A 26,071-nucleotide genomic window follows, 5' to 3' on the forward strand; every position below is an offset into this window, starting at 1 on the left:
ATTTTTTTTAATTCTTCCGCGGGACCACCCGTCGTAAATTTGATTGAAATTTGTATTGTAAGATAATATAATTTGTTTGAACGGATATAATACCATTCAATGAATTTAAGATAGTTCCAACGCATTATTCAAAAAAAAAAAAAAGTTCCAACGTAGTTAGATATATATATATATATATTTTGAAAGAATATATATATATATATATATGACTTTCTAATCTCTAGGGGTCATTAGAGGATTTTCTCTTTAAATTGTCCGATGTGCACTTGTGGAAAACTCTTTGCCGAGAGCTTATCCACCCCTGAAATTAATCAGAACACTATTCTTGGACATCCGGTGCCAATAAAAAAAAAATTGTATATCCACACCGTAGTATTCTCACATCTAACAAATCTCGGTTTAATGATCCTCAACTAGGTCCCATCACCATCTCAAAGTGAATCCACCTCGTCTAGTTCAAAGCCAATCAGCCTGTGGTACTTAGCATATGACTGTTCTTTTGTAGCACCAATTAAACGAAAAAGTATTAACTTCATTATTTCAGTCTTACACCATCTAAATAGAGTGGAGTAGAGTTTAAAAGTGGCAAACACCAGTGAGAAACGTAGCAAACCAGTGAAGAGCATCAATAGTTGGAGGTACTGTTCTTGACATTAAAACCTGTCGATTATTGTTTCTAAAGTATTATTCCGCATTATAGAATCGTTTTTAGTCTAAAAGAACATACACATAATCAGAAGCCAAAATCATATGGAAAATTTTCCCAGTTCGAATTTTAAGGGTTCTAGTAACCATAGAACCATTTTTTTCCCCCGAAATGTTTTCTATCTAGGGGTGATGGTTGGAATGACTCCGCTAACAAGGTTGCTGCCAGATGCATCTGTTGACATTGATACTAATGGATTCTCCATTGAAGAGGATGATGGTAAAGTGTCAAGCTTTACAGCATCTGTGACCATGGGCATGGGATATGACATTTTGATGTCGGACCCGGGCATCGAAAGCCATATACTTTCAAGTTCTCGGACCACCTTTGCCATTGAAGGTCGTGCATCTGTTTCATCTTGGCAACACTTCATAGCCAAACTAAAAAACTTAATTACATAATCAGAAGGATAAGAACCCATTCCCTCATCAACGACCGAAAAGATCATTCCAGATTTATATGCAATCGTAACCTGAAATGGGCAAGAATAATTATAAATTACAAGAGACTGTTATAAATGAAAACATGGCTGTTATAAATTTCAGCCAGTTTATGCATCTAAATGAAAAAATGGGGGGAAAAAAATAGAAACATTGTGAGAAAGTGATGATCCTAAATATGGCAAAAAGTAATCTTAAATGCTAGTATACTGGCAACATGCCAAGAAGTTCTGATTTTCGCTTGACTTAATGGGGTGCCTTGTATTTGCTAAGTATGCTTTTATTTGAATCTAATGGCCATGAGATCATGAATGGGCTGTTTTCATTACTTTATACGCTCCAGAAGAAAAACTAGGTATAAATTGCTTTTCTGTATATCACCTTACAATAGCATTGGGTCCCCAATGAAGTGAAGGCAAACAGGTCTATAAGGTTATACCTCTCTGATGATGTTTTTGCCACGTGAAATTGGCTGCATCCCAGTCAGGAGTTCTAGAAATACAACACCAAGACTATAAACATCACTTTTGTCCGTCAGTTGATGAGTTAAGAAGTACTCTGGATCTAGGTAACCCTGCAAAGTTAATACAATGAGAGAATAAACTAGTATACATCAGTTGCATTTTTCAACTGACATTAAGTCTGTTTCATAAAGGTTGAGATCCATTTAAAGAAAGTACAAATTGTTGAATGAACACTCAGTGAATTTATAATCACAGAAGGAAAATGTCGACTATAAGAGTCTTACTGGTGTCCCCTTCACAACTGTGGATACATGAGCAGGCATGGTCCCTTCGATATCTGGAACAGGGGCAAGTCGCGAAAGTCCAAAATCGGCCACTTTTGCGGTATACTTAGAGTCCAATAATATGTTGGAGGCCTTGATATCTCGGTGAAATATTGGAGGATCAGCTTCTGTATGTAGGTAAAGGATGCCCTTAGCTGATCCCAGTGCAATTCTCAGTCTCATGGCAAAACTTAGAGGTTCTTTACACTTGGCTGTTTTAGTAAATAAATCAACCACCATTAGAACGTAGTGTAGAATTTCAAAAATAAAACTGTTCCATTTAGCTCAAAAAGAAAAAAAGATAGAAAGAGTGGGAGAGGGGGGAGGAAGTGTACTATTACAAATTATATTTTACAATGTTCCACTTGCACCGCCGGGGTATGTAATGAAAAACACCTCAAAAAAGAAAGCAATAGTCAAATAAAGGGAAAAGTTGAAGGATGAATTGAAGGTGTACCAGAAAGGCAATCCCTTAGAGTACCATTTGACATAAACTCATAGACCAACATCTGCATGCGCAACAATACTTGCATGAAGCTTTTCCCAATAAAAATATCAACACATTCAGCAACAGATAACAAGAAAAACCAGTCCTTCTTCACAAAATCAAACAATTTCTTTTGGAGGAACCTTCATCATAAATTTGACATTTGAGTTTTTGATGCATCTTTTAGAATCAAATAATCCGATAGTCATGAAGAACCAAGCATATCTTTTTACAGGATCAACAAAAAAAAAATGCATCTTGTATGTAACGTCTCTAGATTGAGCTTGATTTATTTTATTGCTCACCCTAATTCAAAAAGCTACATGCAATGTTTTACAATTTTTTTAGCTTTCACGAACACTTTGTTTAGTTGCATTATTTCCTAAGTTAATAGGAATCATTTCCTCATCAACTCAGATGAAAAATTGATGGATAATCCAATCTGCTTATTTTTCGTTTCATAAATAATCAAGATAAGAAAAAAAACACCTGTTCAAATTCTTCATCACAATATCCAATCAACGACACAAGGTTCCGATGATGTAACCTTGACAACAATTCTATCTCTGTTAAGAACTCCTTTTCACCCTGTAAGGATCCCTCTTGTGCACGCTTTATGGCCACGACTGTACCATCTGCCAGAATGCCTTTATATACCTTTCCATACCCACCTTCACCAACCTGAGTGGAGCTGTTGAAATTGTTTGTAGCCATAGCCAATTCTCCATAAGTGAAAGCCTTCACACCATCAATTTTCAGGGAGGCATGAGATGCTGCATATTAAATACAGGTTCAATGTAAAAAATGAAAAGGCACCGTGATAGATGCTGCATATAAAGATTTCATGGCCATTTGTTTTGAAATAATTGATATCATTACGCATCAATCTTTCCATCACACTTTCAAGTTCTGAATATTTTGAGTGGATGTCTAAATACAGGCATGATCCCAATATACACAACTGGCAAAATGAGTTTTTTCAGATGGGTCTACTTTTTTCCAAAGCGTGTGCATGAGGTTTGCATACTTAAATATTTAAATATTTAAAATATTTAAACATTTAAATAAAATATTTAATTAATAAAATATAGTAAATAAAATATTTAAAAAAAGGTACCAATTTTAGAACATTGATGTCCAAAATTTGGTTGAGTTTCTTGATCTTCTCTTCCCTTACTCTCCTTTATTCTATGCTAGGTAATGAGAAACCTTACAAAATTTGTTTGAAGGAAGAGAAGGACCAAAAGCTCTTTATAGTGTTAAAAAAACTATGGCAATACAAAATAATAATTTATAGTTACCTGCTGGAGTAGCTAAAAGAATCGAGAAAATTTTCTGGAAGTTCTTATAGCATGGTATTGGGGAGAAAAGAAAATTTCACTTGGTGAGCTGGAATAAAGTTTGTGTCCCAGTGTCATGTGGGGGTTTGGGCATTAGGAATTTAAAGCTTTTCAATAAGGCTCTTCTTGGGAAGTGGCCTTGGAGGTACAACAAAGAGAGTAATGCATTATGGAGGCAGATTGTGGATGTCAAATATGGAAGGATGTGGGGGAATTGGTGTACAAAAGAAGTTAAAGGGGCGTTTGGGGTGAGTTTATGGAAGTCCATTCGGTTGGAATGGGGGGGTTTTGTCAATAACATTAATTTCAAAGTGGGGAAAGGGATTAATATTTTTTTCTGGTATGATGTATGGTGTGGGGATTCAGCTCTCAAATCTATTTATCCTAATCTCTTTAGGATAGCTAGAAACAATGGGAGTGCAGTGACTGAATAGTATCAGATCTCTAATAATCTTCTGCACTAGAATGTGGATTTTAATAGAGAATTACAGGAATGTGAAGCTGCTGATTTCTTTGCAAAGTTATATGATATGAAGATCGATCAGAATGGGGAGGATAGGCTGCCGTAGATACATGATTATAATTCCAGATTTTCAGTGAGATCTTACTACAAGGCGTTAAATAGTCATGGTGACTCAGGATACCCCTGGAAATGTATCTGGAATACACGGGTCCCTAGTAAAGTTGCACTCTTCTGTTGGTTGGTGTCACTTGAGAAAATTTTAACCGTAGATAATTTGAGGAAAAGAGGATTATTTGTAATTGATTGGTGTTCTATGTGTAAAAAAGATGGTGAATCTGTTAATCATCTTTTTCTCCATTGTGAGTTTGTGACAGCCTTTTGGAATGAGATATTTGCAAAGGTTGGCATTGTTTGGGTTATGCCATTGCGAGTGGTGGATTTTTTGGCTAGGTGGCATGGTTCAGTGGGTTGTGGAGGCAGTGCAGAATTTTGGAGGATGATTCCCTTGTGTTTGTTTTGGTGTTTATGGTTAGAGAGAAATGGGAGGTGTTTCGATGATCACGAACGTACTAGGGGGAATTTAGGGATTTTTTCTTTAGCACTTTTAAGTTTTTGGGTGAAGAACCTTGCTAGGGATGAGAATACTTGTAATGTTTTGTTTTAGTTTTGTTTTTCTTTAGCTTGTATCTAGGTATAATCACTTGTATACTTCCTGTGTACTTGGCTATGCCTATTTACTTGAATAAATTTTCTTATTACCTATAAAAAAAAAAATACTTTATAGGCTCTTTAACTTCCTCGAAAATTTAATAAATTTTATCACTCCATTGGCTACAAAACTAAAAAGGCATGAGTTGAAAAAACAGAAAAACGTGTTATGAAAAACTACAAGCCTCTAAAATGAAAATTACTACTCTAATTAGATATATTATTTTTTATTTAATAACTTTAGTCTTTAATTTTATATATTATTTAATTTCATTTAATGACATATATAATGGGAATGGCTGATATGGCTAAACGGAAGGAAAGATCCCTCAAGAGAACTGAAAGGTTTTTTTGGGGGAATGGACAAGAATTGAAGGATCCTTTTTAGGTAAATAAAATAAAGTTAGCAAATTATAACTTCTTGCAAACCTTTAAACTTTAAAATTGTTTTAAGATTAAATGTATAAATAAAAAAATTTATGAGGGAAATGTGTTGATGTGGCTCAACCAGCTTTGAAATTTATATATATTATAAATAGGTATGAATTATCAGCATGTTCAAATCATACATACCACACACACAGGTTGCAACTTACTCGTCAATCATGTTGTTATGATAGTGGCTACAAGTTGTTCTTCAACTTAGAGATGGTTAAGGCGAATATGCAACAAAGTATTATGGTATAGGGCAGGCGGAGGCCTTTGTGTATCAGCCTGGCTTGATTGACAGGCCTAATCATGTTTAGAAACAAAAGGCACAATGAAAACTCATGTCTACCTGAGCATCTTAACATCATTAACATAAGATACTCACAACGACGTCTTCTTGAAACAGCACGGTAGTTCCTTGTATGCACTTTCAGCATCAAAAGAGAAACAAGAACAGACAAAGTAACTGCACCAGCAATGGTCCCCAACACTATGCCAACCAATGCACCTTTGCTTAAAGCAAACCTTGGAGAGGGGGAATTGTCTGTGGCATTAATGAAAACTATGAGGGGGAATTGTCTGTGGCATTAGTAAAAAAATAAACAAAAAACAAACCAAGACTATACAATATCCACTTCCTATTCGAGGACATAAAAGAAGGTAAGAAATGACCCAAACATATTTTCATCTATGTGGGGAGTCAAGTCGTGAGTGGCACATGGTGTGAATTTGGAGCTTCCTGTTCGGTCAAAATATAGAACTGTCACCCTCGAGCCCTTTGGGCCCCACACCCTTGTATTTTTTTTTTTCAAAATTTCGATAAAATGGTCAAGATCTATTATGTTGGAGCTCTTAACAGGTGTGAGTTAATGTTAAAGTAGCATTTCTATTCTGATGGGAAAGGGAGGGGGGGTTACAAGAACACAACTTCTGGCAAATCAAAGTTTATATTGAACTAATCATTGCAGCTATTCATATATGTGCTGGATCACAGTGGTACAACTGTATATGCGGTGCAACTGTATATGCTATACCACTTAGCATAGCGTCACTATGGTGAAAGCATTGAACTGAGTAGGCCAAGCCTATCTACATCAAAATTTGGCAGCAAAACAAAATGTTACCCAAGGTTAACTGCCAATCATAGACACAATCCACATGTTACTCAAAGGGACAAATATAGTCAAGAATTATGCAAACACAGAAACACATATGCACACACAAGAATAATGCCACATGGCGAAGGGTTTGAAGGTAAAGGTCAAATGAATTAGAAAAAATAGATTTGCATGTTGAGGTCAAATTAGTAAGACAACACATTTTTGCATTATTCACCTGGTAAAAAACATTAGTTCCAACTTCAACAAAGTTCTCTCACAAAATATGTAAGACAAGAGTTTAGAGACATACCATATTCAAGAGTGAAGTTCAGAACTTCATAAGGTCCAAATTCATCAGGATTAGAAATTTCCCATGAGGCGAAAGTATCCCTGATTCGCTGTTTCTCACTCATATTGAAGGAACTAGGACCTTTTATATTAGCATCATATACAGGAAAAAGCTTCAAGTACATTCTCAATCGAGGTCCTTCACATATAAACGAATCAATATGAAGCTGATAATTAAATAACTGAAGAGTAGGTGCCAGAAATTTCTCAAATGTATCTCTGTAAGGGTGAAAATCGCTGAATCCAGGACTTTTCAACCGATATCCAATAAGTAGAGGAGCAGCACAGAAACAGGGTGCAGGAGATGTAGGGGAATATAAATATTCATAAGGAGGTGGGCATGTTTGAGGTAGACAAACAGAAGTGTTTGTATTTGGCAATCTCTGACTGTTATCGTTGTTCTTACTTTCAGATCCACAGAACTGGACTAGGCTGATATTCGAGCATACGGGATTCCCTTGAAGCCTGAATATTAACAATAAAAACTAAAAAGTAGTGATATGATCATAATGCTGTGTCTCTTACACCTCAAGACCTCAATTAAAAAGAGCACACTCTCAACCTTTAAACAAATAGTTGTATTTATTTGAAGATATTTCATTACACATGACGTTCTATATGAAACAAATCAGGAAGCAAGCATAGAAACAAACCTGACAGTGACATTCAGAGGTAGAGTAGTATTTCCTGTAATACTTGAAAGCTTATTATTCTGCAATTCCCTGGAATATCGAAGAGCCGCAAGAAATAGCTTAGAAGATCCTGTATGAGATCCTTCCAAAACTCATAAAAGTCAAAACTGATGCAGACACACAATCTACTCTCCCATAAAATAAAATAAAAATCACTTTCGACGAAGGGAAATAGTGACATTGTCATTCAGGTCTTACACAATTAGGGTTTCCATTTTGTTCAAAGTCCTACTTTGCCAAATGGTCGATGGAATAGAGCCACTCAATAAATTGTTGGAAAGTGACCTGCCATGGGGAAAAGTATACCAGATAAACTCAATTTATTTTGCTGCCAGTTAGATTTACAGGCTGATAGTAACAACTAAGTTAAAATGTAAAGTTAAGATAGAAATGAAACAATATACAATATCATTAAACCACAGAACTGAACACAAAAGGAAGATAGAGAAAGTGATGACCACTCACAGTCTTTGAATTTTAGGAAGACCCGAAAAGCTGGCAGGAACTGTTCCAGTAATATTGTTGTTGGATAAATAGCTGATCAAATTGTTCATATAATAACTTTCAGAAGTCAGCAAAACGATAGTGAAAATTCTTTTTTAAAAACTGAAAGACACATCTAGAGATATTTTATAATAAATGAAACTTGATCGCAAACACAAAAAAAAAAAAAAAATGTAGATGATATCATTCAGAAGATGGAGAATCTTACATTGTCGTGATATTCTCAGAAAATCTACCTGGAGGTATGGATCCATTTAGCTGATTTGAACTGAGGTCCCTGAAATTTATTTAAAAATAAGATATAAATAGCGTAAAATTAGCAAGCAGAGTTGTTTTTAACAAAGTAGAGAGATTTTATTCAGCCTGGTGCATTTATATATTTGTTTGTTTTCCTTGGAGCTCGTGCTTGATCATCTCAAGAGGAATTGAAAAGGAAACAAAGTAAATCCACTTACAGATAGTAAAGGTTTGGTATTTGGCTAAAATCAGGAATTGGTCCTTGCAAGTTGCAATTCCTAAGGCTCCTGCCAAAGCCAACCAAAATACAAATATTTTCAATTTTGACATGGATGTGAACGCACATGCTTATTGGTTGCCATCTTTCAAGCCTGTAAAGCTTCTATGAACATGAGTGCTATGTGATAGCTGATAAAGAAAACATGACTTCTTTAAAACTCGAGAATAGTACATCAGGTGATGAAATATCAAATAGTAAAGGATAAACCATAAACATTCCTGATTGATCAGGATACCACTTGACTTGATGTTTGATAAACCGCAATGAAATGCATTCATACTACCTAAGATGTCCAGAGAAACATGCCTAAGTTGAGTAGTATTCCCATTTCTATTCTTTTAGATTGATGTTAGAATAGTTTCTATATCGTTCCTGAAACCTATGGCTATCCTACGTCATTATTATGTTGTTGGCGTTTTCCACTATTTTTGTTTTGCATTTTGGGGAAAAAATATTATCCAATCATTTGGGCCAAAAAAAGTGTTAAAATAAATATACACTTTCAGCCTCACACCTTAAGGCTACCACCTTGCACTGCCTTTGCCTCTTAAAACCATGTTAAAAACAAAGCATTAAAACGTGTACTTACAACTTCAGCAATTCAGACATGCTGCTGTATGAAGCTGGAATTGTAGTGCCATTAAAGTGGTTATTATCAAGCTGACTGCGAATCAAAGAATTGGAAGCAATAAGAAACTTGAAAAAAGAGTACCTATTAAAATAACATTGTAGGAAAATGGAAAATTTAGAAATCATAATCATGTTCGAGTTGAGAAGCAAAAGAAAAGGAAAACTGTAAGGACACTTATGTGATAAACATAAAATTTATTTAGGTTCCAGGATAGTAAAAACCATACAGTATCGTTAAACTTGGCATTTCAGAGAACTCTGGTGGCAGATGCCCTGATAAGTTGTTATTATCAAGAAGCCTGTAGGTTAAGAGCTGAAGATGGTCATTGATCTCATGGATGAAACTGACAGATAACTAATTATGAAAGACAAGAAGAAGGCCAATTACCAACTTACAAGTGAAGAAGCCTCGGTAATCTGGATAGTTCAGGCGGGATTTGCCCACTTATTGAATTATTGTTCATGTGACTGCTCACAAGGAAGAAAACAAAAAAAGGAAACCAAAAGGATGGAAAAAAGAGAAGGGTTAGTAATTGCAGAACCGATTGTAAACAATATAGCATAAAAAATTCACTTACAAGTGCTCTGCTTTGTTCAGTTTTGAAAATGATATGGGTATTGATCCAGATATGTGATTCTCGTCAATCTGCATTCTGTTCAAGTTTGGAAGATAACCAAGCTCTTCAGGTAAGGAACCTGTTAAATTGTTTCCATTCAGAAGCCTGGAAACACAAATCCATTAGACATGAAACAAAGAAAGAGCAAATGCACCGCGGCTCTGCAATATCAGAGTATTAAGATTTCAGAACAGGGCCAACTTATAAGGTAAACTAGTTCAGACACAAGGACTATCTCCTATAATACTTTGAATCAAAGCTTTAAAATGCATGGAATAGTAGCGTATCTGCGTTATGGCGTATCTTCTTTGTGGAGTTTCATATGTTAGCCTCTTTTCTATTTCTCTCTCCTAAATATTTTATCTCCGTACACTTTTTGCTTCGTTGGTTTTTTGCTCTTGGTGGTGGGTTGTCAATGGCAATATTTCCTTGTGGTGATTAGTGTGTAGTCCAGTTTGGTGTGTAGTCCAGTTGGTGATTAGTGTGTTCAGTGCATTGGTTGGTTTCGATGGGAATGCACAGAGATGTTTTCATTGAACAGAAGCTATTTGCGTTTTGAAAGGAGAATGATAGGTGGTAGAGAATTATTGAGAATAGTCGTCCAGTGATGAAATACATTTCCTTGGAGCATGAAGCTTTGGGGTGGTTGGGCTTTACGATGAGGAAATGTGCGGCGTCGTTGGGCTTTTCTGAGTTTCTTAGAACACGTAGAACAAGAAATTATGTGTTAATGGTGCAGAGTGGATGTAACCACAATGAACAGTTTTTTCTCCCTTTCGGAGTTTGGGCACGAAAAGATGACAGGTATGATGGTAGTTATAGAAGGTAGGAAGGGGGAGAGGTGGAGCAAATTTGGAGACATTTTAAAGGAACTGATGCCTCATTCCTCTGTTTTGAGTGTGAGAAACAAAGTGACTAGCATCCCATGGTCCTCTCAGGCAAACAAGTCGAAGGTTTTCAAGGGAGATGGTGGTGCTCCATTGTTGAAGGTAGATGCCTCAAGGATGTTCAATGAGGTGCTCCAAGCGTAGAAGCTACGACACCGAGAAGTGAGTGGAGCGGTGCCTTGTGTGTCTAAGGTGGTGTAGAAGTGCGGGGGAGATGGTAGGAAGTTGTTGGGGCCAAATGAAGAATATTTGCTAAGGGTATTGGGTGATATGGAGGTTAAAGTAGGGATGTTACTGGAAGAAATCTCAGGGCTTAAACATTGCGTTAAGGGGAAGGAAGTGATGGACATGGGCCAGGTTTTGGGCTCTAACGTTTTGGGCCAGGTATCGGACCAGAGGGAGATGGGCTTAAGTTCAATTCCCAGTCACGTGTTGGAGGCTGGGCTGGTGAAGGGTCATGGGCTGGGCCAAGCCGTAGGCCCAAAGAAGGCCTGAAGGGCAACGTATCGGTTGCCTGTCGATATCTCGGTCTAGGAGTTGCCTGCCGATATCTCGACCCAGGAGTTGTGCCACCCTCCTGTGATGTCGATAAGCCCCTTGACGGACTCCATACCGGCACAGAAAGTGCCGCCGGTCGCTGTCGACCATCACGGTGTGCCGGCTCAGTCACCTCGATGGGAGGTTATTGAGGAGGGCAAGTTGGTAGAGGACCAGCAGAGAATGGGCTTCTGAGTGTTGATTTTCCATCGCCGTCTCGTGGGCTGTCGTTGGTGAAGGTACATAATAGTCGTGTGTGGTGGAAGGAGGCACATCAGTGCTTCCTGTGCAGTCAAACTCGTCGGAGCAAGGTTCTTTGTTACTGAGGTCTCCAACAGGTAGGTTATCTCTGGAGATGGGTTTTTTTTAGGGGAATAAGTTTGGGGATGGGCTTGAAGAATTCAGATTTCCTGAAAATGTAGTGGAACTCAGTGTTGACCAGAGTTAGTGTGTGGCTCGGAATTGGCATTATGAGCTGCACTGGTGAGGAGGGGGCCATTTTAACGTCTTTGTGTACACTCCCTCCGAGCTCTAATTATGGGAGTAGTTTGTCAAATTGGGTTTTCAGATTATGGGAGTAGTTTGTCAAATTGGGTTTTCAGAAAGTAGAGGAGATTCAAGTTGTCATTGGGATTTTGCTTGGAGGTTACAAAGAACAATTTAAGGCTCTCCTCGTAGCACTTGAGGCTAGCCATTCGAAGTCAACCTCAAAGCGGGATAGGAAACTTAAATAGTTAACTTGCTCCATTAATTATGATGTGAAACAAGGGATATATCGAGAGGGAGGGGCAATATAGTTTTTATGAAGCCTAAGATTTTATAATGGAATGTACGGGGGCTCAATGATCGCAATAAACGCTTTCGTATCAAATCATTATTACGGATGTGGAAAGGCAATATGGTGTGTTTTCATGAAATAAAGTTGCGATTCATTGATAGGAAAATTATGCGAAGTTTGTTGGAGTGCTCGTATGTGGGTTGGACTTATTTGGCCTCTTTGCGAGCCTCAGGTAGAGTGTTACTTATATGGGATAAATGAGTGATTGAGTCGATTGAGAAGTGTATTAAAGAGTTCTCGATTGTGACTCTATTAAAAAATGTGGTTAATGGATGTGAATGGGCATTTGTAGGCTCCTATGGTCCTAACGTGGACAGAGATAGGAGAAGGTTGTGGGAGGAGTTTGCCGGCTTATATTCCTTATGGGATGTGCCGGGGGTGATTTTAATACTACCTGATTTCCTAGCGAACGAGCAGGGTATTATCGGAATTTTGTGGCCACAGAAGAATTCTTTAAGTTCATTTTTTGATCTGGACCTCATGGATCTCTTCTTGGTTGGGGGGGGGGGGAATACACTTGGTTAAACGGGCGGATTTGGTCGAGATTGGATAGATTCCTTGTATCTTCTTCGTGGGAAGCTCACTATCCGGAAGTAAGTTAGAAACAGTTAGCTCGAGTCAGTTCAGATCATTTCTCTATCCTTCTGGATGGTGGGGGTATTCACAGGGGGCGTCGGTATTTTAAGTTTGAAAACATGTGGTTAATAGTGGATGGGTTTGTAGAGATGGTGGGTGCTTGGTGGTCTTCATATCAATTTATTGGTACTCCAAGTTACATTCTTGCGGACAAGTTGAAGGCACTGAAACAAGACTTGAAGAAGTGGAATTTGGAAAGTTTTTGGTTATATTGACAACCAGAAATCTACACTATTGGAGGAACTGCAAGAGCTATATGGTAAAGAATTATTGGGAGATACCTCGGAGGAGTTGTTATTGAGGAAAGGTAGGGTTATGGTAGATCTAGAGAAGGTTCTATTATCAGAGGAGACTTCATGGCGTTAAAATCTAGGGCCCTTTGGTTGAAAGAAGGTGATAAAATGTACGAAGTTCTTTTACCAAGTGACTAATTCACATCGGCGCAACAATGCTATCTTCTCCCCCCAAGCTAGAAAACCATATTGTACATTATTACGAGACCCTTCTCACAGAATCAGCTTCTTGGAGGCAAAAGCTTGATGCCTTGTCCTTTGAGGCAATTGACTCGCAGAGTGTAAGTGTTCTGGAGAGACCTTTTGTTGAAGAAGAAATTTACAAGGTCATCTCTGACATGGTTAAGGATAAAGCACTTGGTTCGAATGGTTTTTCAATGGATTTCTTTCAAACTTGTTGGGATATTGTGAAAGGTGATGTTATATAGGTTTTCAGTGAATTTCACTCTTTTCAAAAGTTTGAAAAATCCCTTAATATGACCTTCATTGCTCTCTTTCCCAAGAAACATGGGGCTTCGACTATTGAAGACTTCCATCCTATAAGCCTGGTTAGTAGCGTATATAAGATTATTTCGAAGGTTCTTGCTAACTGGCTTAGCCCAGTGATAGAACATATTATTTCCAAGTCCCAAAATGCTTTCATTCATGGGAGACAAATCCTTGATTCGGTACTCATTGCAAATGAGTGCTTGAACCACAGACTATGGGAAGGTGGTTCTGGTGTTCTTTGTAAGATTGACATGGAGAATGCATATGATCATGTGAATTGGAAATTTCTTTTATACCTGCTTGAGAGGTGCGGTTTTGGGGCTAGGTGGATTTCATGAATGTGTCATTGCATTTCAACTGTCCGGTTCTCAGTTCTGGTTAATGGCACACCTGCTGATTTTTTTGATAGTTCGCAGGATTTGCGGCAGGGAGATCTTCTATCTCCTCTTCTATCTGTTATAGTTATGGAGGTTTTAAGTATGATGGTGCAGGTTGCCGTTGGGGGAGGTTTATTATCTGGTTTTCAGGTGGGCAATGGTTTTGGTGGCCCTATTATCATCTCACACATTCTTTTTGCATATGATACTTTAGTCTTTTGTGAAGCATATGGTAGTTGGATCCTAACTCTATGAGCACTGTTACTCTGATTTGAAGCAGTGTCTGGGCTTAAAGTGAACCTTGGCAAGTCTGAGATGGTTCCTGTAGGTGCAGTTTCTAATATCTGCAGTTTAGCAAGCCTGCTAGTTGTAAGGTGTCATCTTTTTCAATGAAATATCTGGGCCTTCCGTTGGGAGCAACTTTCAAGAATAGAGCTATATAGAATAGGGTGGTGGAGAACATATAGAAAAAGTTGGCTGGTTGGAAACGAGTGTATTTATCAAAAGGAGGCCGCCTCACTCTCATCAAGAGTACTCTCACTAACCTCCTTACATATTTTTTATTGTTGTTTCCTATGCCTATAGGGGTGGTGAACAAGATGAAGAAACTTTTTAGGGCATTCTTATGGGGAGGCATGGGGGAGGAGAAAAAATTCCATCTTGTTAGATGGAAGAAAGTATGTGCCTCAGTTGAGAAGGGGGGTTGGGAATGTGTAATTTGAGAACTTTTAATAAAACTTTATTGGAGAAATGGCTTTGGAGATATCATTTGGAGGAGAAATCATTGTGGAAGGAAATTATTGATACTAGATATGGTGTCGCATGGGGTGGTTGGTACTCTAACTAAGTGAGAAGGGGGTATGGTGTGGCTGTATGGAAATTTATAAGGAAGGGGTGGCCTTATTTTGCAAATCAAATTCGCTTTGTAGTTGGTCAGGACAATCGAATCAGTTTTTTGAGAGACGTGTGGTGTGGTTATCACGCAATGGAAAGGGTTTTTCCACTCTATATCGTATTGCAGTTAATAGGGAGGCTTCAGTAGCGGAGGTGTGGTTATTTTCTTATGGTGCGCACCAGTGGAACATTCTTTTTAATAGGGATTTCCATGACTGAGAATTATTTATTGTTTCAGATTTTTTCAGCCTACTATATTCCATGGGGACTCATATGGCACAATGAGATAGATTGATGTGGAGGTCTTATAATCACAAGATATGTACAGTTAAGGCATATTATAACATCTTGATAACACAAGACTATACTCTGTTCCCCTGAAAAAATATTTGGAGGACTTGTGTGCCTTCTAAAGTAGTTTTTTTTTTTTGTTTGGAATGCCGCTCTTGGGAAGATATTGACCACAGACAATTTGAGGAAGAAAGGATGTGTAGTGATGTATTGGTGTTACGTGTGTAAAAAGAATAGAGAATCTGTAGACCATCTCTTACTACACTGTGAGGTAACAAGGGTGTTGTGGGATGAGACTTTTCAAAGGGTTGATGTTACTTAGGTCATGCCTATGAGGGTGGTGGTTTGTTAGGTTGTTGGAGAAAGATGCAATGCTGTCATCAAGTAACTATAGTGTGGAAGATGATTCCGTTGTGTATTATGTGGTGCATTTGGACAGAAAGGAATGTAAGATGCTTTGAAGATAAGAAACGCACAATGGCCGAGTTGAAAATTTTTTTTCTTCACACTTTAATGTGTTGGTTTTCCGCTATTGTATTGCATGGGGATAATGTTCATGATTTATTGTCTATAATTTATTGCTTTTAGAATGTATTTAGGGGTCCTTCTATATACTTACTGTGTACAAGGGTTATGTCTATTTCATTCATATATATATATATATATATATATATTTATCTTTTACTTATAAAAAGTATCTGCGTTATGGCCTATACACACGTGATCAACATCAAGAAGTATTATCCAATCCAGCAGAAAAAAGCTCATTAACTTACAAGAGTTCCAAAGACGTAATAGATCCTATCTCCTTTGGTATACTCCCACTTATGTTGTTCCACATGAAGTCCCTTTAACATTGTGGATAGATATAAATATATCAGTAAAATAAGCAAACCAAATGCCGAAGCAGGGTGGAGGATAACAATATTCCAGTTTATTGAGTGAAAGAAGCATCCAGAATCCTTAAGTCCGATAAGGACTTTTGTAGCAAAAAAAAAAAGGTTTCAGAAATACTTGGCCTTACAATATTGTCATATGTGATAAACGGCCAAGCTCCGGCGATAAACTTCCTGATAGATTCATATCTAGGAGTATTCTGCAGACAAGAGGCACAACGGAGAATTATTAAAGACTCTGAAAGGATCGTGAAGTTCAAAATCATTAGTCGTGTTGGTGGTCTTTTCAAGCAAAATCCAGAAAGATGTGGCTAATAGATCCAATCAGAATGAAATGAATGCAGCCATCATTTATTTGGCCAAAAGAAAAAAAAGTATATATATATATATATATATATATATATAGCCATCATTTTCTTTGATCTTAAACAAACTACAGAACAAAGGAAGTTTGTTCCCAGCACTGAATAAAATGAGCAGATGTAGAAATGGAGTAATATACGTCTCATCATACATGGGGAAAAAGAAATTAAAAAACAGAAGTACTATTCTACTTGAAAGGAAATATGAAACAATATTCAGATTGATAATGTTCCCTGATAGAAATTTAAAAAAAAAAAAATACAAAAGATCGAAAGCAGAGTCGTTTGGATTCAGACATGAGTTGAGATGAGTTAATAAATTTTTTTTTTTTTTTTAAATAACGAAAGTTGAAAATCATACAATTGCTGAACATGGAGATATTCATCATCAAAAGTCCTATTAAAGCACACAATCCCTGTCCAATTTGATGTACATGGATCCCCTCGATTCCAATTATTTAGATGATTTTCTGGATCTATCAAACTTCTCTTGACGGCCTGCAATGCTATCACTGCACGATAATACACATGTTAACCATCATTTCATCAACACTGTAAGCAGGCCCAAGTTGAGCATATACACTCAAAAAAATAACTAAAGTCCAAATTACACTAATAAAAAACATTTGTCAAAACGAATGTCACTCGATTCTAATACTATTAATGTGAATCTACTACAAAAACAGTAACTACAGGATTCATGAATAAATAAAACAGCCCATCCATTCCCATTTCCCAGGGTGAAACCTCTAAACACTTTTTTTAATGGAGAGAACTTGAGCAAAATAACCTTCTAGGGGGTCGGTAATGAGATCCTGTGCTCTGATGAGTAGTGAAGACCAACACAACCATGCAAAAACAAACAAGCCATGCGTCCAAGCTCTTGACTGATACATCCCAATAACGCAAAGAACACCAGAACCCTCAAATTTCTGTTAGTACCCAGCACTGGAAATTGTTGTAGTATCCGAGTACTCCGCCTGATAAGAGGAAATAATTATCAGAACTTACGCAATTGAACTCTAAAGCAGCTCAATTTGTATGTATGAAGAAAAAATATTAGCTTTCAACACTTGAGAAAAAAATGAACACCAAAATATTCAAATTCAAGTGAAGCAATAAAAGAAATCACCAAACAACTCAAAATCTAGCCTCATGCGTAAAACTTGAGAAGAAACAGAGCAACCAATCTCTGAGCAAAGCAAGGAAATTAAGGTTGTTAGGGGGGGAAAAAAAAAAAGACAAATCCTTCGTACAAGTACACTGAATACCTGGAAATCTATTAGAATGATGGGAGTTCAACTACAATGTTATCCATCTATATATGGTTGCAATATCATCAAAGCTACTAATTAAATCTATCTCTTCTCACCGTCAATTTAACAAGTGTCAACCTGGGGCCCGGGGGACTTGAGCTAATTAAAAAGAAAGTTTGAAATTTCATACCAAGAGCACGGTGGTAACTTTCTGAGCCCGGCGTAGAACAACGGCGTCATTTTTTCTCAGACACTGAGCTTGGAGAAGATGACTTTTCTGAGAAGCTGATGGGACGTGATGGGACTTTTCTGTTAGCAACCATAATACACGCAGAGCAAAAGATATTAGCAAGTTGATAGCCAACCACACGAACCAAAAACAGAAGAAAGATATTTTTGTGCTTAGCATTAAAAACTGACGAAAGTTCAAGTGATCAAACTTGACAAAAACATAAGATAATGTCTAAAAACTTGACAAAAACACGAGATAATGTCTGGCGTGTCGGGGTGGCTTCACAACTTGGAAAGGTCGTAACTTGGTGGCGGACTGCATGCGGAGTAGATCGAGTAAGCAACACTGAACAGTTCAAACAGAGACTGCAAGATACTTTCAGGAGATGAAGTTAAAAAAAAATACTTTAGGAATTACGTACTCTCACAGATTAACGTCTATTGATTCGATACCTTAGATAATTATAAAATAAATCTAATTAATTATATAAAATTATGTTATTTTGTAAATTTATTTTGTATAACCTTTTTATGTTTATAACACTTTTCTTAAAAAAGTTACCATTCAGCTGCTATCATTGAAAAGTTTAAGAAAAAATAAATCTTTGACCACTTCCAAAAATAAAAAAAAATAAAAATAAAAACCTTCTTTCGTTTCCATCAAAACTGAGCCAAAATCATCTCGTTTTTTCAAAATCCAGAAACTTTCATGCTACAAAATGAGGATATAAATATACATATATATTAAAAATAATAAAAAATTCTGATCGCAAAACTTAAATTTTTTTTGAAATAATAGACACATGAACATCAACGTCATGTTAATTATAATATTTTATTCTATTTTTATCGTTTCATTTCAAAACCAAAATTTGATTCCAAGTTAGGATACGGCAGTCAAAATGAGTGGCTCATACTTTGATATCTTTTTTTAATTCTTCTGCAGACCACCCGTCATATATTTGATTGAAATTTGAATTGAAAGGTAATATATTCCGTTTGAACGGATATGATACCATTCAATGAATTTAAGATAGTTCCAACGTAGTTATATTATTCAAACATATTTGATACGTCTGGTTTGGATCGATACAAAATTAAAAAGAGATGAAATAAGATAGTTTAAATATTCTATTTTTGTCCTTTCATTTCAAAAGCAAAATTTGACTCTAAATTAAGATATGACGGTCGAAATGAATGATTCAACTGAATATTCTCCTTTTATCTCACGAGGAACACATAAACTTTAGTTTCATAACTTTTATATATAGTTATTATCTTACAATTTATTGTAGAATTAAACATAAGATTTATTTCTTTCAATGCCGGACGTTAGAAAAATTAGCTCCCTCTCCCAAAATAAAAATGTCTAGTTTCGCCATAGCTGCTGAGTTCCAAGAAGTAGTACTTGTCCTTAATTGAAAACATGATTATTCAAGATAATTTTCAGAGGAATAGCACTGTCAGCATCTTAGTTTTAGAACAAGTGTCATGCAGTTTATTTTCATTTTACGTTTAGCAATTTTGACTTAGATTCATTTACCTGACATATTTTATAATGATTGGTCCGGTTTGGATAGTAAAAATATTTCATCTCATTTTATTATTACAATTTCTTCAAGTTTTCACATAAAATATAATAAATAATTCAATTTTTTCAAATCATAAAATAATAATAATATTAAAAAATAATATTTTAATAATATTTTATTTAACTTTCAACTTTTATATAAAATCTTCTCATATCATCTCACTATCTAAACCGTACCTTAAGCGACAATTATATAAAAGCAATTAATACATGTGAAGAATTAATTCTACAAGAAAATTGACTTTTAAAAATGAAATTTTTTCATCCATCAAATGACTTACATGGATGAAATCCAAAATTCATCCAAAAAATAACCTGATTTGTAAATATCGTTCAAATAATAATTTATTGCTCATACAAAAATATTTATAAATAAAATCATTCATCACTAGAAATGATTGACCGTTGGAATGGTTCCGAATATGTGTAAGGCCCGGTTTGGTTTGCTAGATGAGCTAATTTGGGCTGTATATATGAGATAGTTTTGTCTATCTAAATGGTTAATTTCATATCTTAATTTCATTTTTAAGTTTTCAAATTTATCTTACAATAATCAGAATTATTATTATTTATAATTAGAATAAAAAATGGCGAATTTCTTATATAGTTATATATAGAAAAATAATAGATAAAAATATCTTTTAAAAAATAGAAATTATAAATTTCGACCAACAACTTCCTAATATATTTTGGGATTTAAATTATTTTTTAGAGTAATAATATCTTTTAAAAAAGAGAAATTAGTTTTTAAAATTATAAAGTAATTTTAGCCAACAATTTTCTAATATATTTTGAGATTTAAATTTATTTATGATAGATTTTTTAATTACTCATAAATATTATTTTTTATTAATATATTCATAATTATTACTCAATTATTAGTGAGACTCACTCTTTTATCAAAGAGTGATTGTACACCCACCCCTTTATCAGTTTTAAATATATTTTTTTAAAGATTCATAACATCAATAAAAAAATACTTATTTAATCATTAAGTAAAAAAAAACCATTCGGGATCGCAGTTGTGAATATCCAGTTGTGGTTTTAATATTTTCCTTTATCAAATCTCAAAAAATCAAAACTATCTCATCTCATCTCATCTCATCTCACTATTCGAATTATATTTTTTTACAAACTATCTCATCTCATCATACTCAAAAAATATTATTACTATTTAAAATATATTATTTCATCTCTTCTTAACTGTGTATCGATCCAAACCAGGCGTATCAAATACGTTTGAATAATATAACTACGTTTCTTTCAAAATATATATATATATATATATCTAACTACGTTGGAACTTTTTTTTTTTTTTTTTTTTGAATAATGCGTTGGAACTATCTTAAATTCATTGAATGGTATTATATCTGTTCAAACAAATTATATTATCTTACAATACAAATTTCAATCAAATTTACGACGGGTGGTCCCGCGGAAGAATTAAAAAAAATATCAAGTTATGAAACTAAAGTTTATGTGTTTCTCGTGAGATAAAAGGAGAATATTCAGTTGAATCATTCATTTCGACCGTCATATCTTAACTTAAAGTCAAATTTTGCTTTTGAAATGAAAGGACAAAAATAGAATATTTAAACTATCCTGTTTCATCTCTTTTTAATTTTGTATCGATCCAAACCAAACGTATCAAATATGTTTGAATAATATAACTACGTTGGAACTATCTTAAATTCATTGAATGGTATCATATCCGTTCAAACGGAATATATTACCTTTCAATTCAAATTTCAATCAAATATATGACGGGTGGTCTGCAGAAGAATTAAAAAAAGATATCAAAGTATGAGCCACTCATTTTGACTGCCGTATCCTAACTTGGAATCAAATTTTGGTTTTGAAATGAAACGACAAAAATAGAATAAAATATTATAATTAACATGACGTTGATGTTCATGTTCATGTGTCTATTATTTCAAAAAAAAATTAAGTTTTGCGATCAGAATTTTTTATTATTTTTAATATATATGTATATTTATATCCTCATTTTGGAGCATGAAAGTTTCTGGATTTTGAAAAAACGAGATGATTTTGGCTCAGTTTTTATGGAAACGCAAGAAGGTTTTTAATTTTTTTTTTTAACTTCTTCTCCTGAAAGTATCTTGCTGTCTCCTTTGAGCTGTTCAGCGTTGCTTACTCTACTCCGCAGTCCGCCACCGAGTTACAGCCTTTTCAAGTTGTGAAGCCACCCCGACACGCCAGACATTATCTCGTGTTTTTCTTATGTTTTTGTCAAGTTTGATTGGTCGGACTTTCGTCAGTTTTAAGCACAAAAATTGTCTTTCTTTTGTTTTTGGTTCGTGTGGTTGGCTATCAACTTACTAATATCTTTTGCTCTGCGTGTATTATGGTTGCCATCAACGAGAAGTAAATGACAGACTGCATTAAAAGTTAAAAGCTCCCCCTTTCACGTCCCATCAGCTTCTCAGAAAAGTCATCTTCTCCAAGCTCACTGTCTGAGAAAAAATGACGTCCTTGATCTACGTCGGGCTCAGAAAGTTACCACTGTGCTCTTGGTATGAAATTTCAAACTTTCTTTTTAGCTCTCGTCCCCCGGGCCCCAGGTTGATACTTGTTAAATTGACGGTGAGAAGAGATAGATTTAATTAGTAGCTTTGATGATATTGCAACCATATATAGATGGATAACATTGTAGTTGAACTCCCATCATTCTAATAGATTTCCAGGTATTCAGTGTACTTGCACGAAGGATTTCTCCTCTTTTTTTTTCCCCCAGACACTTGGATACTACAACAATTTCCAGTGCTGGGTACTCACAGAAATTTGAGGGTTCTGGTGTTCTTTGCGTTACTGGGATGTATCAGTCAAGAGCTTGGACGCATGGATTGTTTGTTTTTGCATGGTTGTGTTGGTCTTCACTACTCATCAGAGCACAGTCTAATGAGTTAACTATATATAAAAGTTAACTCTGGATAACAGAGCGGCTATATGATGTCCATATGTATATCCATAACAATGAATAAAAAATAAATGCAAGAAAAATAAATGGGAAATGAGACCAACATATTTACGTGGCTTGATATTAGGTCTACGTCAACGGGTCGTTTGGAAGGAAAAATCACGATAATATGAATATTTTATAATCTCTCATTTCTCACTGTACAATAGAAGTCGAAGATTTATTTGTTGGATGAGATATTCTCTTTGGAGCTCTCGTTGCGAGGTTGAAGAAGTTGAAGAAACCCCATTTTCTTGTCCGATCTGATCCTTTTTTATCTTGGGCTTGTGAGTGGTGAGGGATGACAGCTTTATTCCACTCTTGCTTCGCGTGCCTTACTTGCTTTTCCTATTTTTTCCTTTTTCTCTTCCTTTCCAACACTCCCTTCTTTTCCTTCTGACATCTTTTTTTTTATTCTTTTTTTTTTTTCTTGTCTTCTCTTTGCCTCTTTTTCCTCTTTCCTTCTGTTGTCATCTAGTGGGGGCCTTTTGATGGGCTGGACTTGATTTATTTGGGCTTAGGATATTTTATCCCCTTCAGGAGAGATACTTCTAGTTTATCTCATTTCATCTCATCTCAATATCTAAACATCGCAAATACAAATACTTTTTTAATTTCATATCTTCAACTTTTTCATCTAATCATTACCTAATTATTACAAATTTTCTAAATTTTTAAACAAAATATAAAAAATAATTCAACCTTTTCAAATCTCAAAACAAAACTTATATTAAAAAATAATATTATAACAATATTTTAACTTTATAATATTTTTCTTTAACTTTTTCTCTCATTTTTCAAAACCTCATAAAACATCTTAATTCAAATAATTTCACATTATTCACACCATTTCACTATTATTCACAAACCATCTTAACTCACTACCTAAATCAAATCTAAGGCCTCGTTTGATTTCACAAACGGTCTCAACTCATTTCATATCAACATCTAAGTACCATTCAAACACAAATACTTTTCAATTTTCTTCATCTAATAATTATAATTTTATTAGACTTCCAAACAAAGTACAAAAAATAATTCAACTTTTTAAATATCAATACGAAAAATAATTTAAAAAAAATATATTTTAATAATATTTTAACTTTATAATATTTTTTTAACTTTTTCTCTCATTTTCCAAAACCCCATCAAATATCTTAACTCGAACAATTTCATTACTATTCATAAATTTCTCATATCATCTCATATGTATATCAAACGAGACTGATTTTCGTTTGGTTTTACAATTCAGATGAGATAAGATACTTTGACAAGTAGTAAGACTTTTGAGTTAAGATGAAATGAGATAATTTGTAAAAAAGTGTATTTAAATAATGAGATGAGATAGTTTTTACTTTTTGGGATTTAATAAAGGTGTGAGTCCCACCAATGATTGAAAATCATTTTATAATTATTGAGTAATAGTTATGAATATACTAATCAAAAGTAATATTTATAATTAATTAAAAAATATACCATAAATAAATTTATATCTCAAAATATATATTTTTAATTGAAATTACTCTATATTTCCACCAAAAATTAAAATGGTAAATTTCAGCAGAGGGGAAGAGGCGTGAACAGGGAGGAATAATGATCTCGAAATAGGATGAAAAAAAAAGTATACTGTCTACATAACATTGCACTATTTATATCAGTTTTGCATTGTTCATTACATTGTTTATGTCAATTTTATACTATACATTGCACTATTTATGTCAGTTTTGTATTATTCATTATACTGCTTATGTCAATTTTTATATTGTTCATTTAACTTTTTACTGTTTATATAAGTTATTAATTTTAAAATTCAAATAAAGGCTGAAAATGCAAATAAAAACATTCTACTGGCTGTTTAGATACTCAGATGAGATATTCTGTATCTCATATCCAAACCGGTTTAAGTGTTGCTATCATTTGAGACTGGACGTAGTCAACGTGTAATCCGGTACCAGAGATTAGATTTAAGACTTTTTCCTTAAAAAAAAAAGTTTGTGACCAAAAACCCCGTTTGTTTGTTTGACAAATTTTGATACTCACGTTCCATAACTGTGTAATAATTTTAATGTCGTTCATCCTGCGCCTATATATGAACAGCATATAAACCATAAAAGGTTATGATATTTACTTATAAAGTAGCATGGGGCTACGTTGTACGTAGCGTCTAGTTGAAAGAAAAAAAATCTTAAAATCTATTCACAGAAGCATATAATAATAACAATTCATTAAATAAAAGCTATTTAAAAACAGATTCTAAACAACACCTAATTAAAATATCATTATTTATATCATTATTTACATAAATAGACGAACATACAAAATCACCATTTAATTGACAAGTTCATGAGAGTTGCATACCAAAATCACCAAGTTTATAAACACAATTTTTTACGTAAATTTGGTTTCTCTCACGCCGCCTCAATATGCCGGTGTAAGGATCTCTAAGATTCAAATCTCTTTGGGTGCAAATAATCTCTAGGGGTCATTACAGGATTTTCTCTTTAAATTGTCCAATGTGCACTTGTGGAAAACTCTTTGCCGAGAGCTTATCCACCCCTGAAATTAATCAGAACACTATTCTTGGACATCCGGTGCCAATAAAAAAAAAATTGTATATCCACACCATAGTATTCTCACATCTAACAAATCTCGGTTTAATGATCCTCAACTAGGTCCCATCACCATCTCAAAGTGAATCCACCTCGTCTAGTTCACAGCCAATCAGCCTGTGGTACTTAACATATGACTGTTCTTTTGTAGCACCAATTAAACGAAAAAGTATTAACTTCATTATTTCAAATAGGCTCAGCAAGATTCGAATTTCAACATGATATCCCTTTTAATATATGAATGAACTCTCGCAGCATCGACTAATCGAAAGACTATTAACTTCATTATTTGAAATAAGTTCCTTGAAGTCCCAAGTTTAACACAATATCCCAAATGCCTTAAAAAAAATGGGCCTCTAAAGTCCATTTATTTCTTCTTCCATGAAATATTAGCAATCAAACAAAGAATACGCGAAGCCATATAACCACACAAAACATGCTCCATGTGCGAAACAAATTCGCAGCGATAAGTGAAAGAGGAAAACATTCAGGCTAGACAGAAAACTGTTCGAGATAAATAATACAAAAAATTATCATTCAATCACAGATATCTCCTTAATTTCCGACCAGGAGGCCATTTCCGACATCAAGCCATAGATTGAGCGAAACCGCAAATGACACATATCATGAATTTCAGAAATCAATATCAGTGTTAAAAAAAAAAAATACAAAATAAGAACAGACTTACTCCTCCCCATGGCTACTCTTCTCTGCTGCTTACACGGTCTAGAGTCAAAATAACCCTAAAAATTGAGAGAGCAGAATCAAGCTTGGGTATATATAGAGATGGGTATGGCGGTACCAAATTGGACCTTTCTGGAATTTGGAAACCCTGAATACGTGTGAGCTTGCGTCATGCTGATAGGCCCATTAAACCGACACGGTCCAATTACGTGTACGTAGCGCAGCCCAGCCATAATGAGTCGGTTTCCTTCTTGGACCCGGCTCTTTTAAATTTCTATAATAAAATTTTCTTTTCTGCAAAAATATAAATTAAAAAATAAAGAAGAGAAAAATGCGCAACATCATAAAAGAGATGCTATATGTTATTCCTTTATTTGAACACATTGGACAGTAATTAAGATGAGTGTTTTAAATTTAATATTTAAACTTCCCAATAATAAAACATGACATTTTGG

At 34.9% G+C, this 26,071-nt stretch overlaps 1 protein-coding gene across 6 annotated transcripts; it reads right to left on the bottom strand.

Annotated features, from left to right (window-relative positions):
• Positions 1–667: 667 nt before the first annotated feature.
• Positions 668–25,698, bottom strand: LOC108986656 (probable LRR receptor-like serine/threonine-protein kinase At1g06840). Of its 6 annotated transcripts, none has more exons than XM_035685190.1 (21): positions 25,621–25,698; positions 17,059–17,248; positions 16,630–16,780; positions 16,035–16,106; positions 15,787–15,858; positions 9,730–9,873; positions 9,548–9,619; positions 9,379–9,450; positions 9,111–9,185; positions 8,460–8,528; positions 8,213–8,281; positions 7,966–8,037; positions 7,699–7,785; positions 7,462–7,530; positions 6,771–7,273; positions 5,746–5,904; positions 2,910–3,193; positions 2,391–2,442; positions 1,895–2,145; positions 1,586–1,720; positions 668–1,178 (listed from the first exon to the last, which is right to left on the bottom strand). In XM_035685190.1, exons 2-21 carry the CDS (start codon positions 17,162–17,164, stop codon positions 825–827), a joined length of 2,868 nt encoding a protein of 955 aa, XP_035541083.1. In that variant the 5' UTR covers positions 17,165–17,248; positions 25,621–25,698; the 3' UTR covers positions 668–824. The 6 variants fall into 6 exon arrangements, with proteins under 6 accessions (XP_035541083.1, XP_035541082.1, XP_035541085.1 ...); XM_035685189.1 differs by lacking the exon at positions 25,621–25,698 and adding an exon at positions 17,715–18,086; XM_035685192.1 differs by lacking the exon at positions 25,621–25,698 and adding an exon at positions 17,641–17,659.
• Positions 25,699–26,071: the final 373 nt, after the last annotated feature.

This window comes from Juglans regia, chromosome 14 (assembly GCF_001411555.2).
Source record: "Juglans regia cultivar Chandler chromosome 14, Walnut 2.0, whole genome shotgun sequence".
Taxonomy (NCBI): domain Eukaryota; kingdom Viridiplantae; phylum Streptophyta; class Magnoliopsida; order Fagales; family Juglandaceae; genus Juglans; species Juglans regia.

What these genes read in the sequence shown, in the direction of transcription:
- LOC108986656 (XM_035685190.1), bottom strand. Translation starts at nt 17,164, where the DNA reads ATGTATCAGTCAAGAGCTTGGACGCATGGCTTGTTTGTTTTTGCATGG. An exon ending in CATTACCGACCCCCTAGAAG is followed by an intron (nt 16,781 to 17,058) that starts GTTATTTTGCTC and finishes ATTATCGTGCAG; the next exon opens with TGATAGCATTGCAGGCCGTC. An exon ending in TCTGAGAATATCACGACAAT is followed by an intron (nt 8,038 to 8,212) that starts GTAAGATTCTCC and finishes CAATTTGATCAG; the next exon opens with CTATTTATCCAACAACAATA.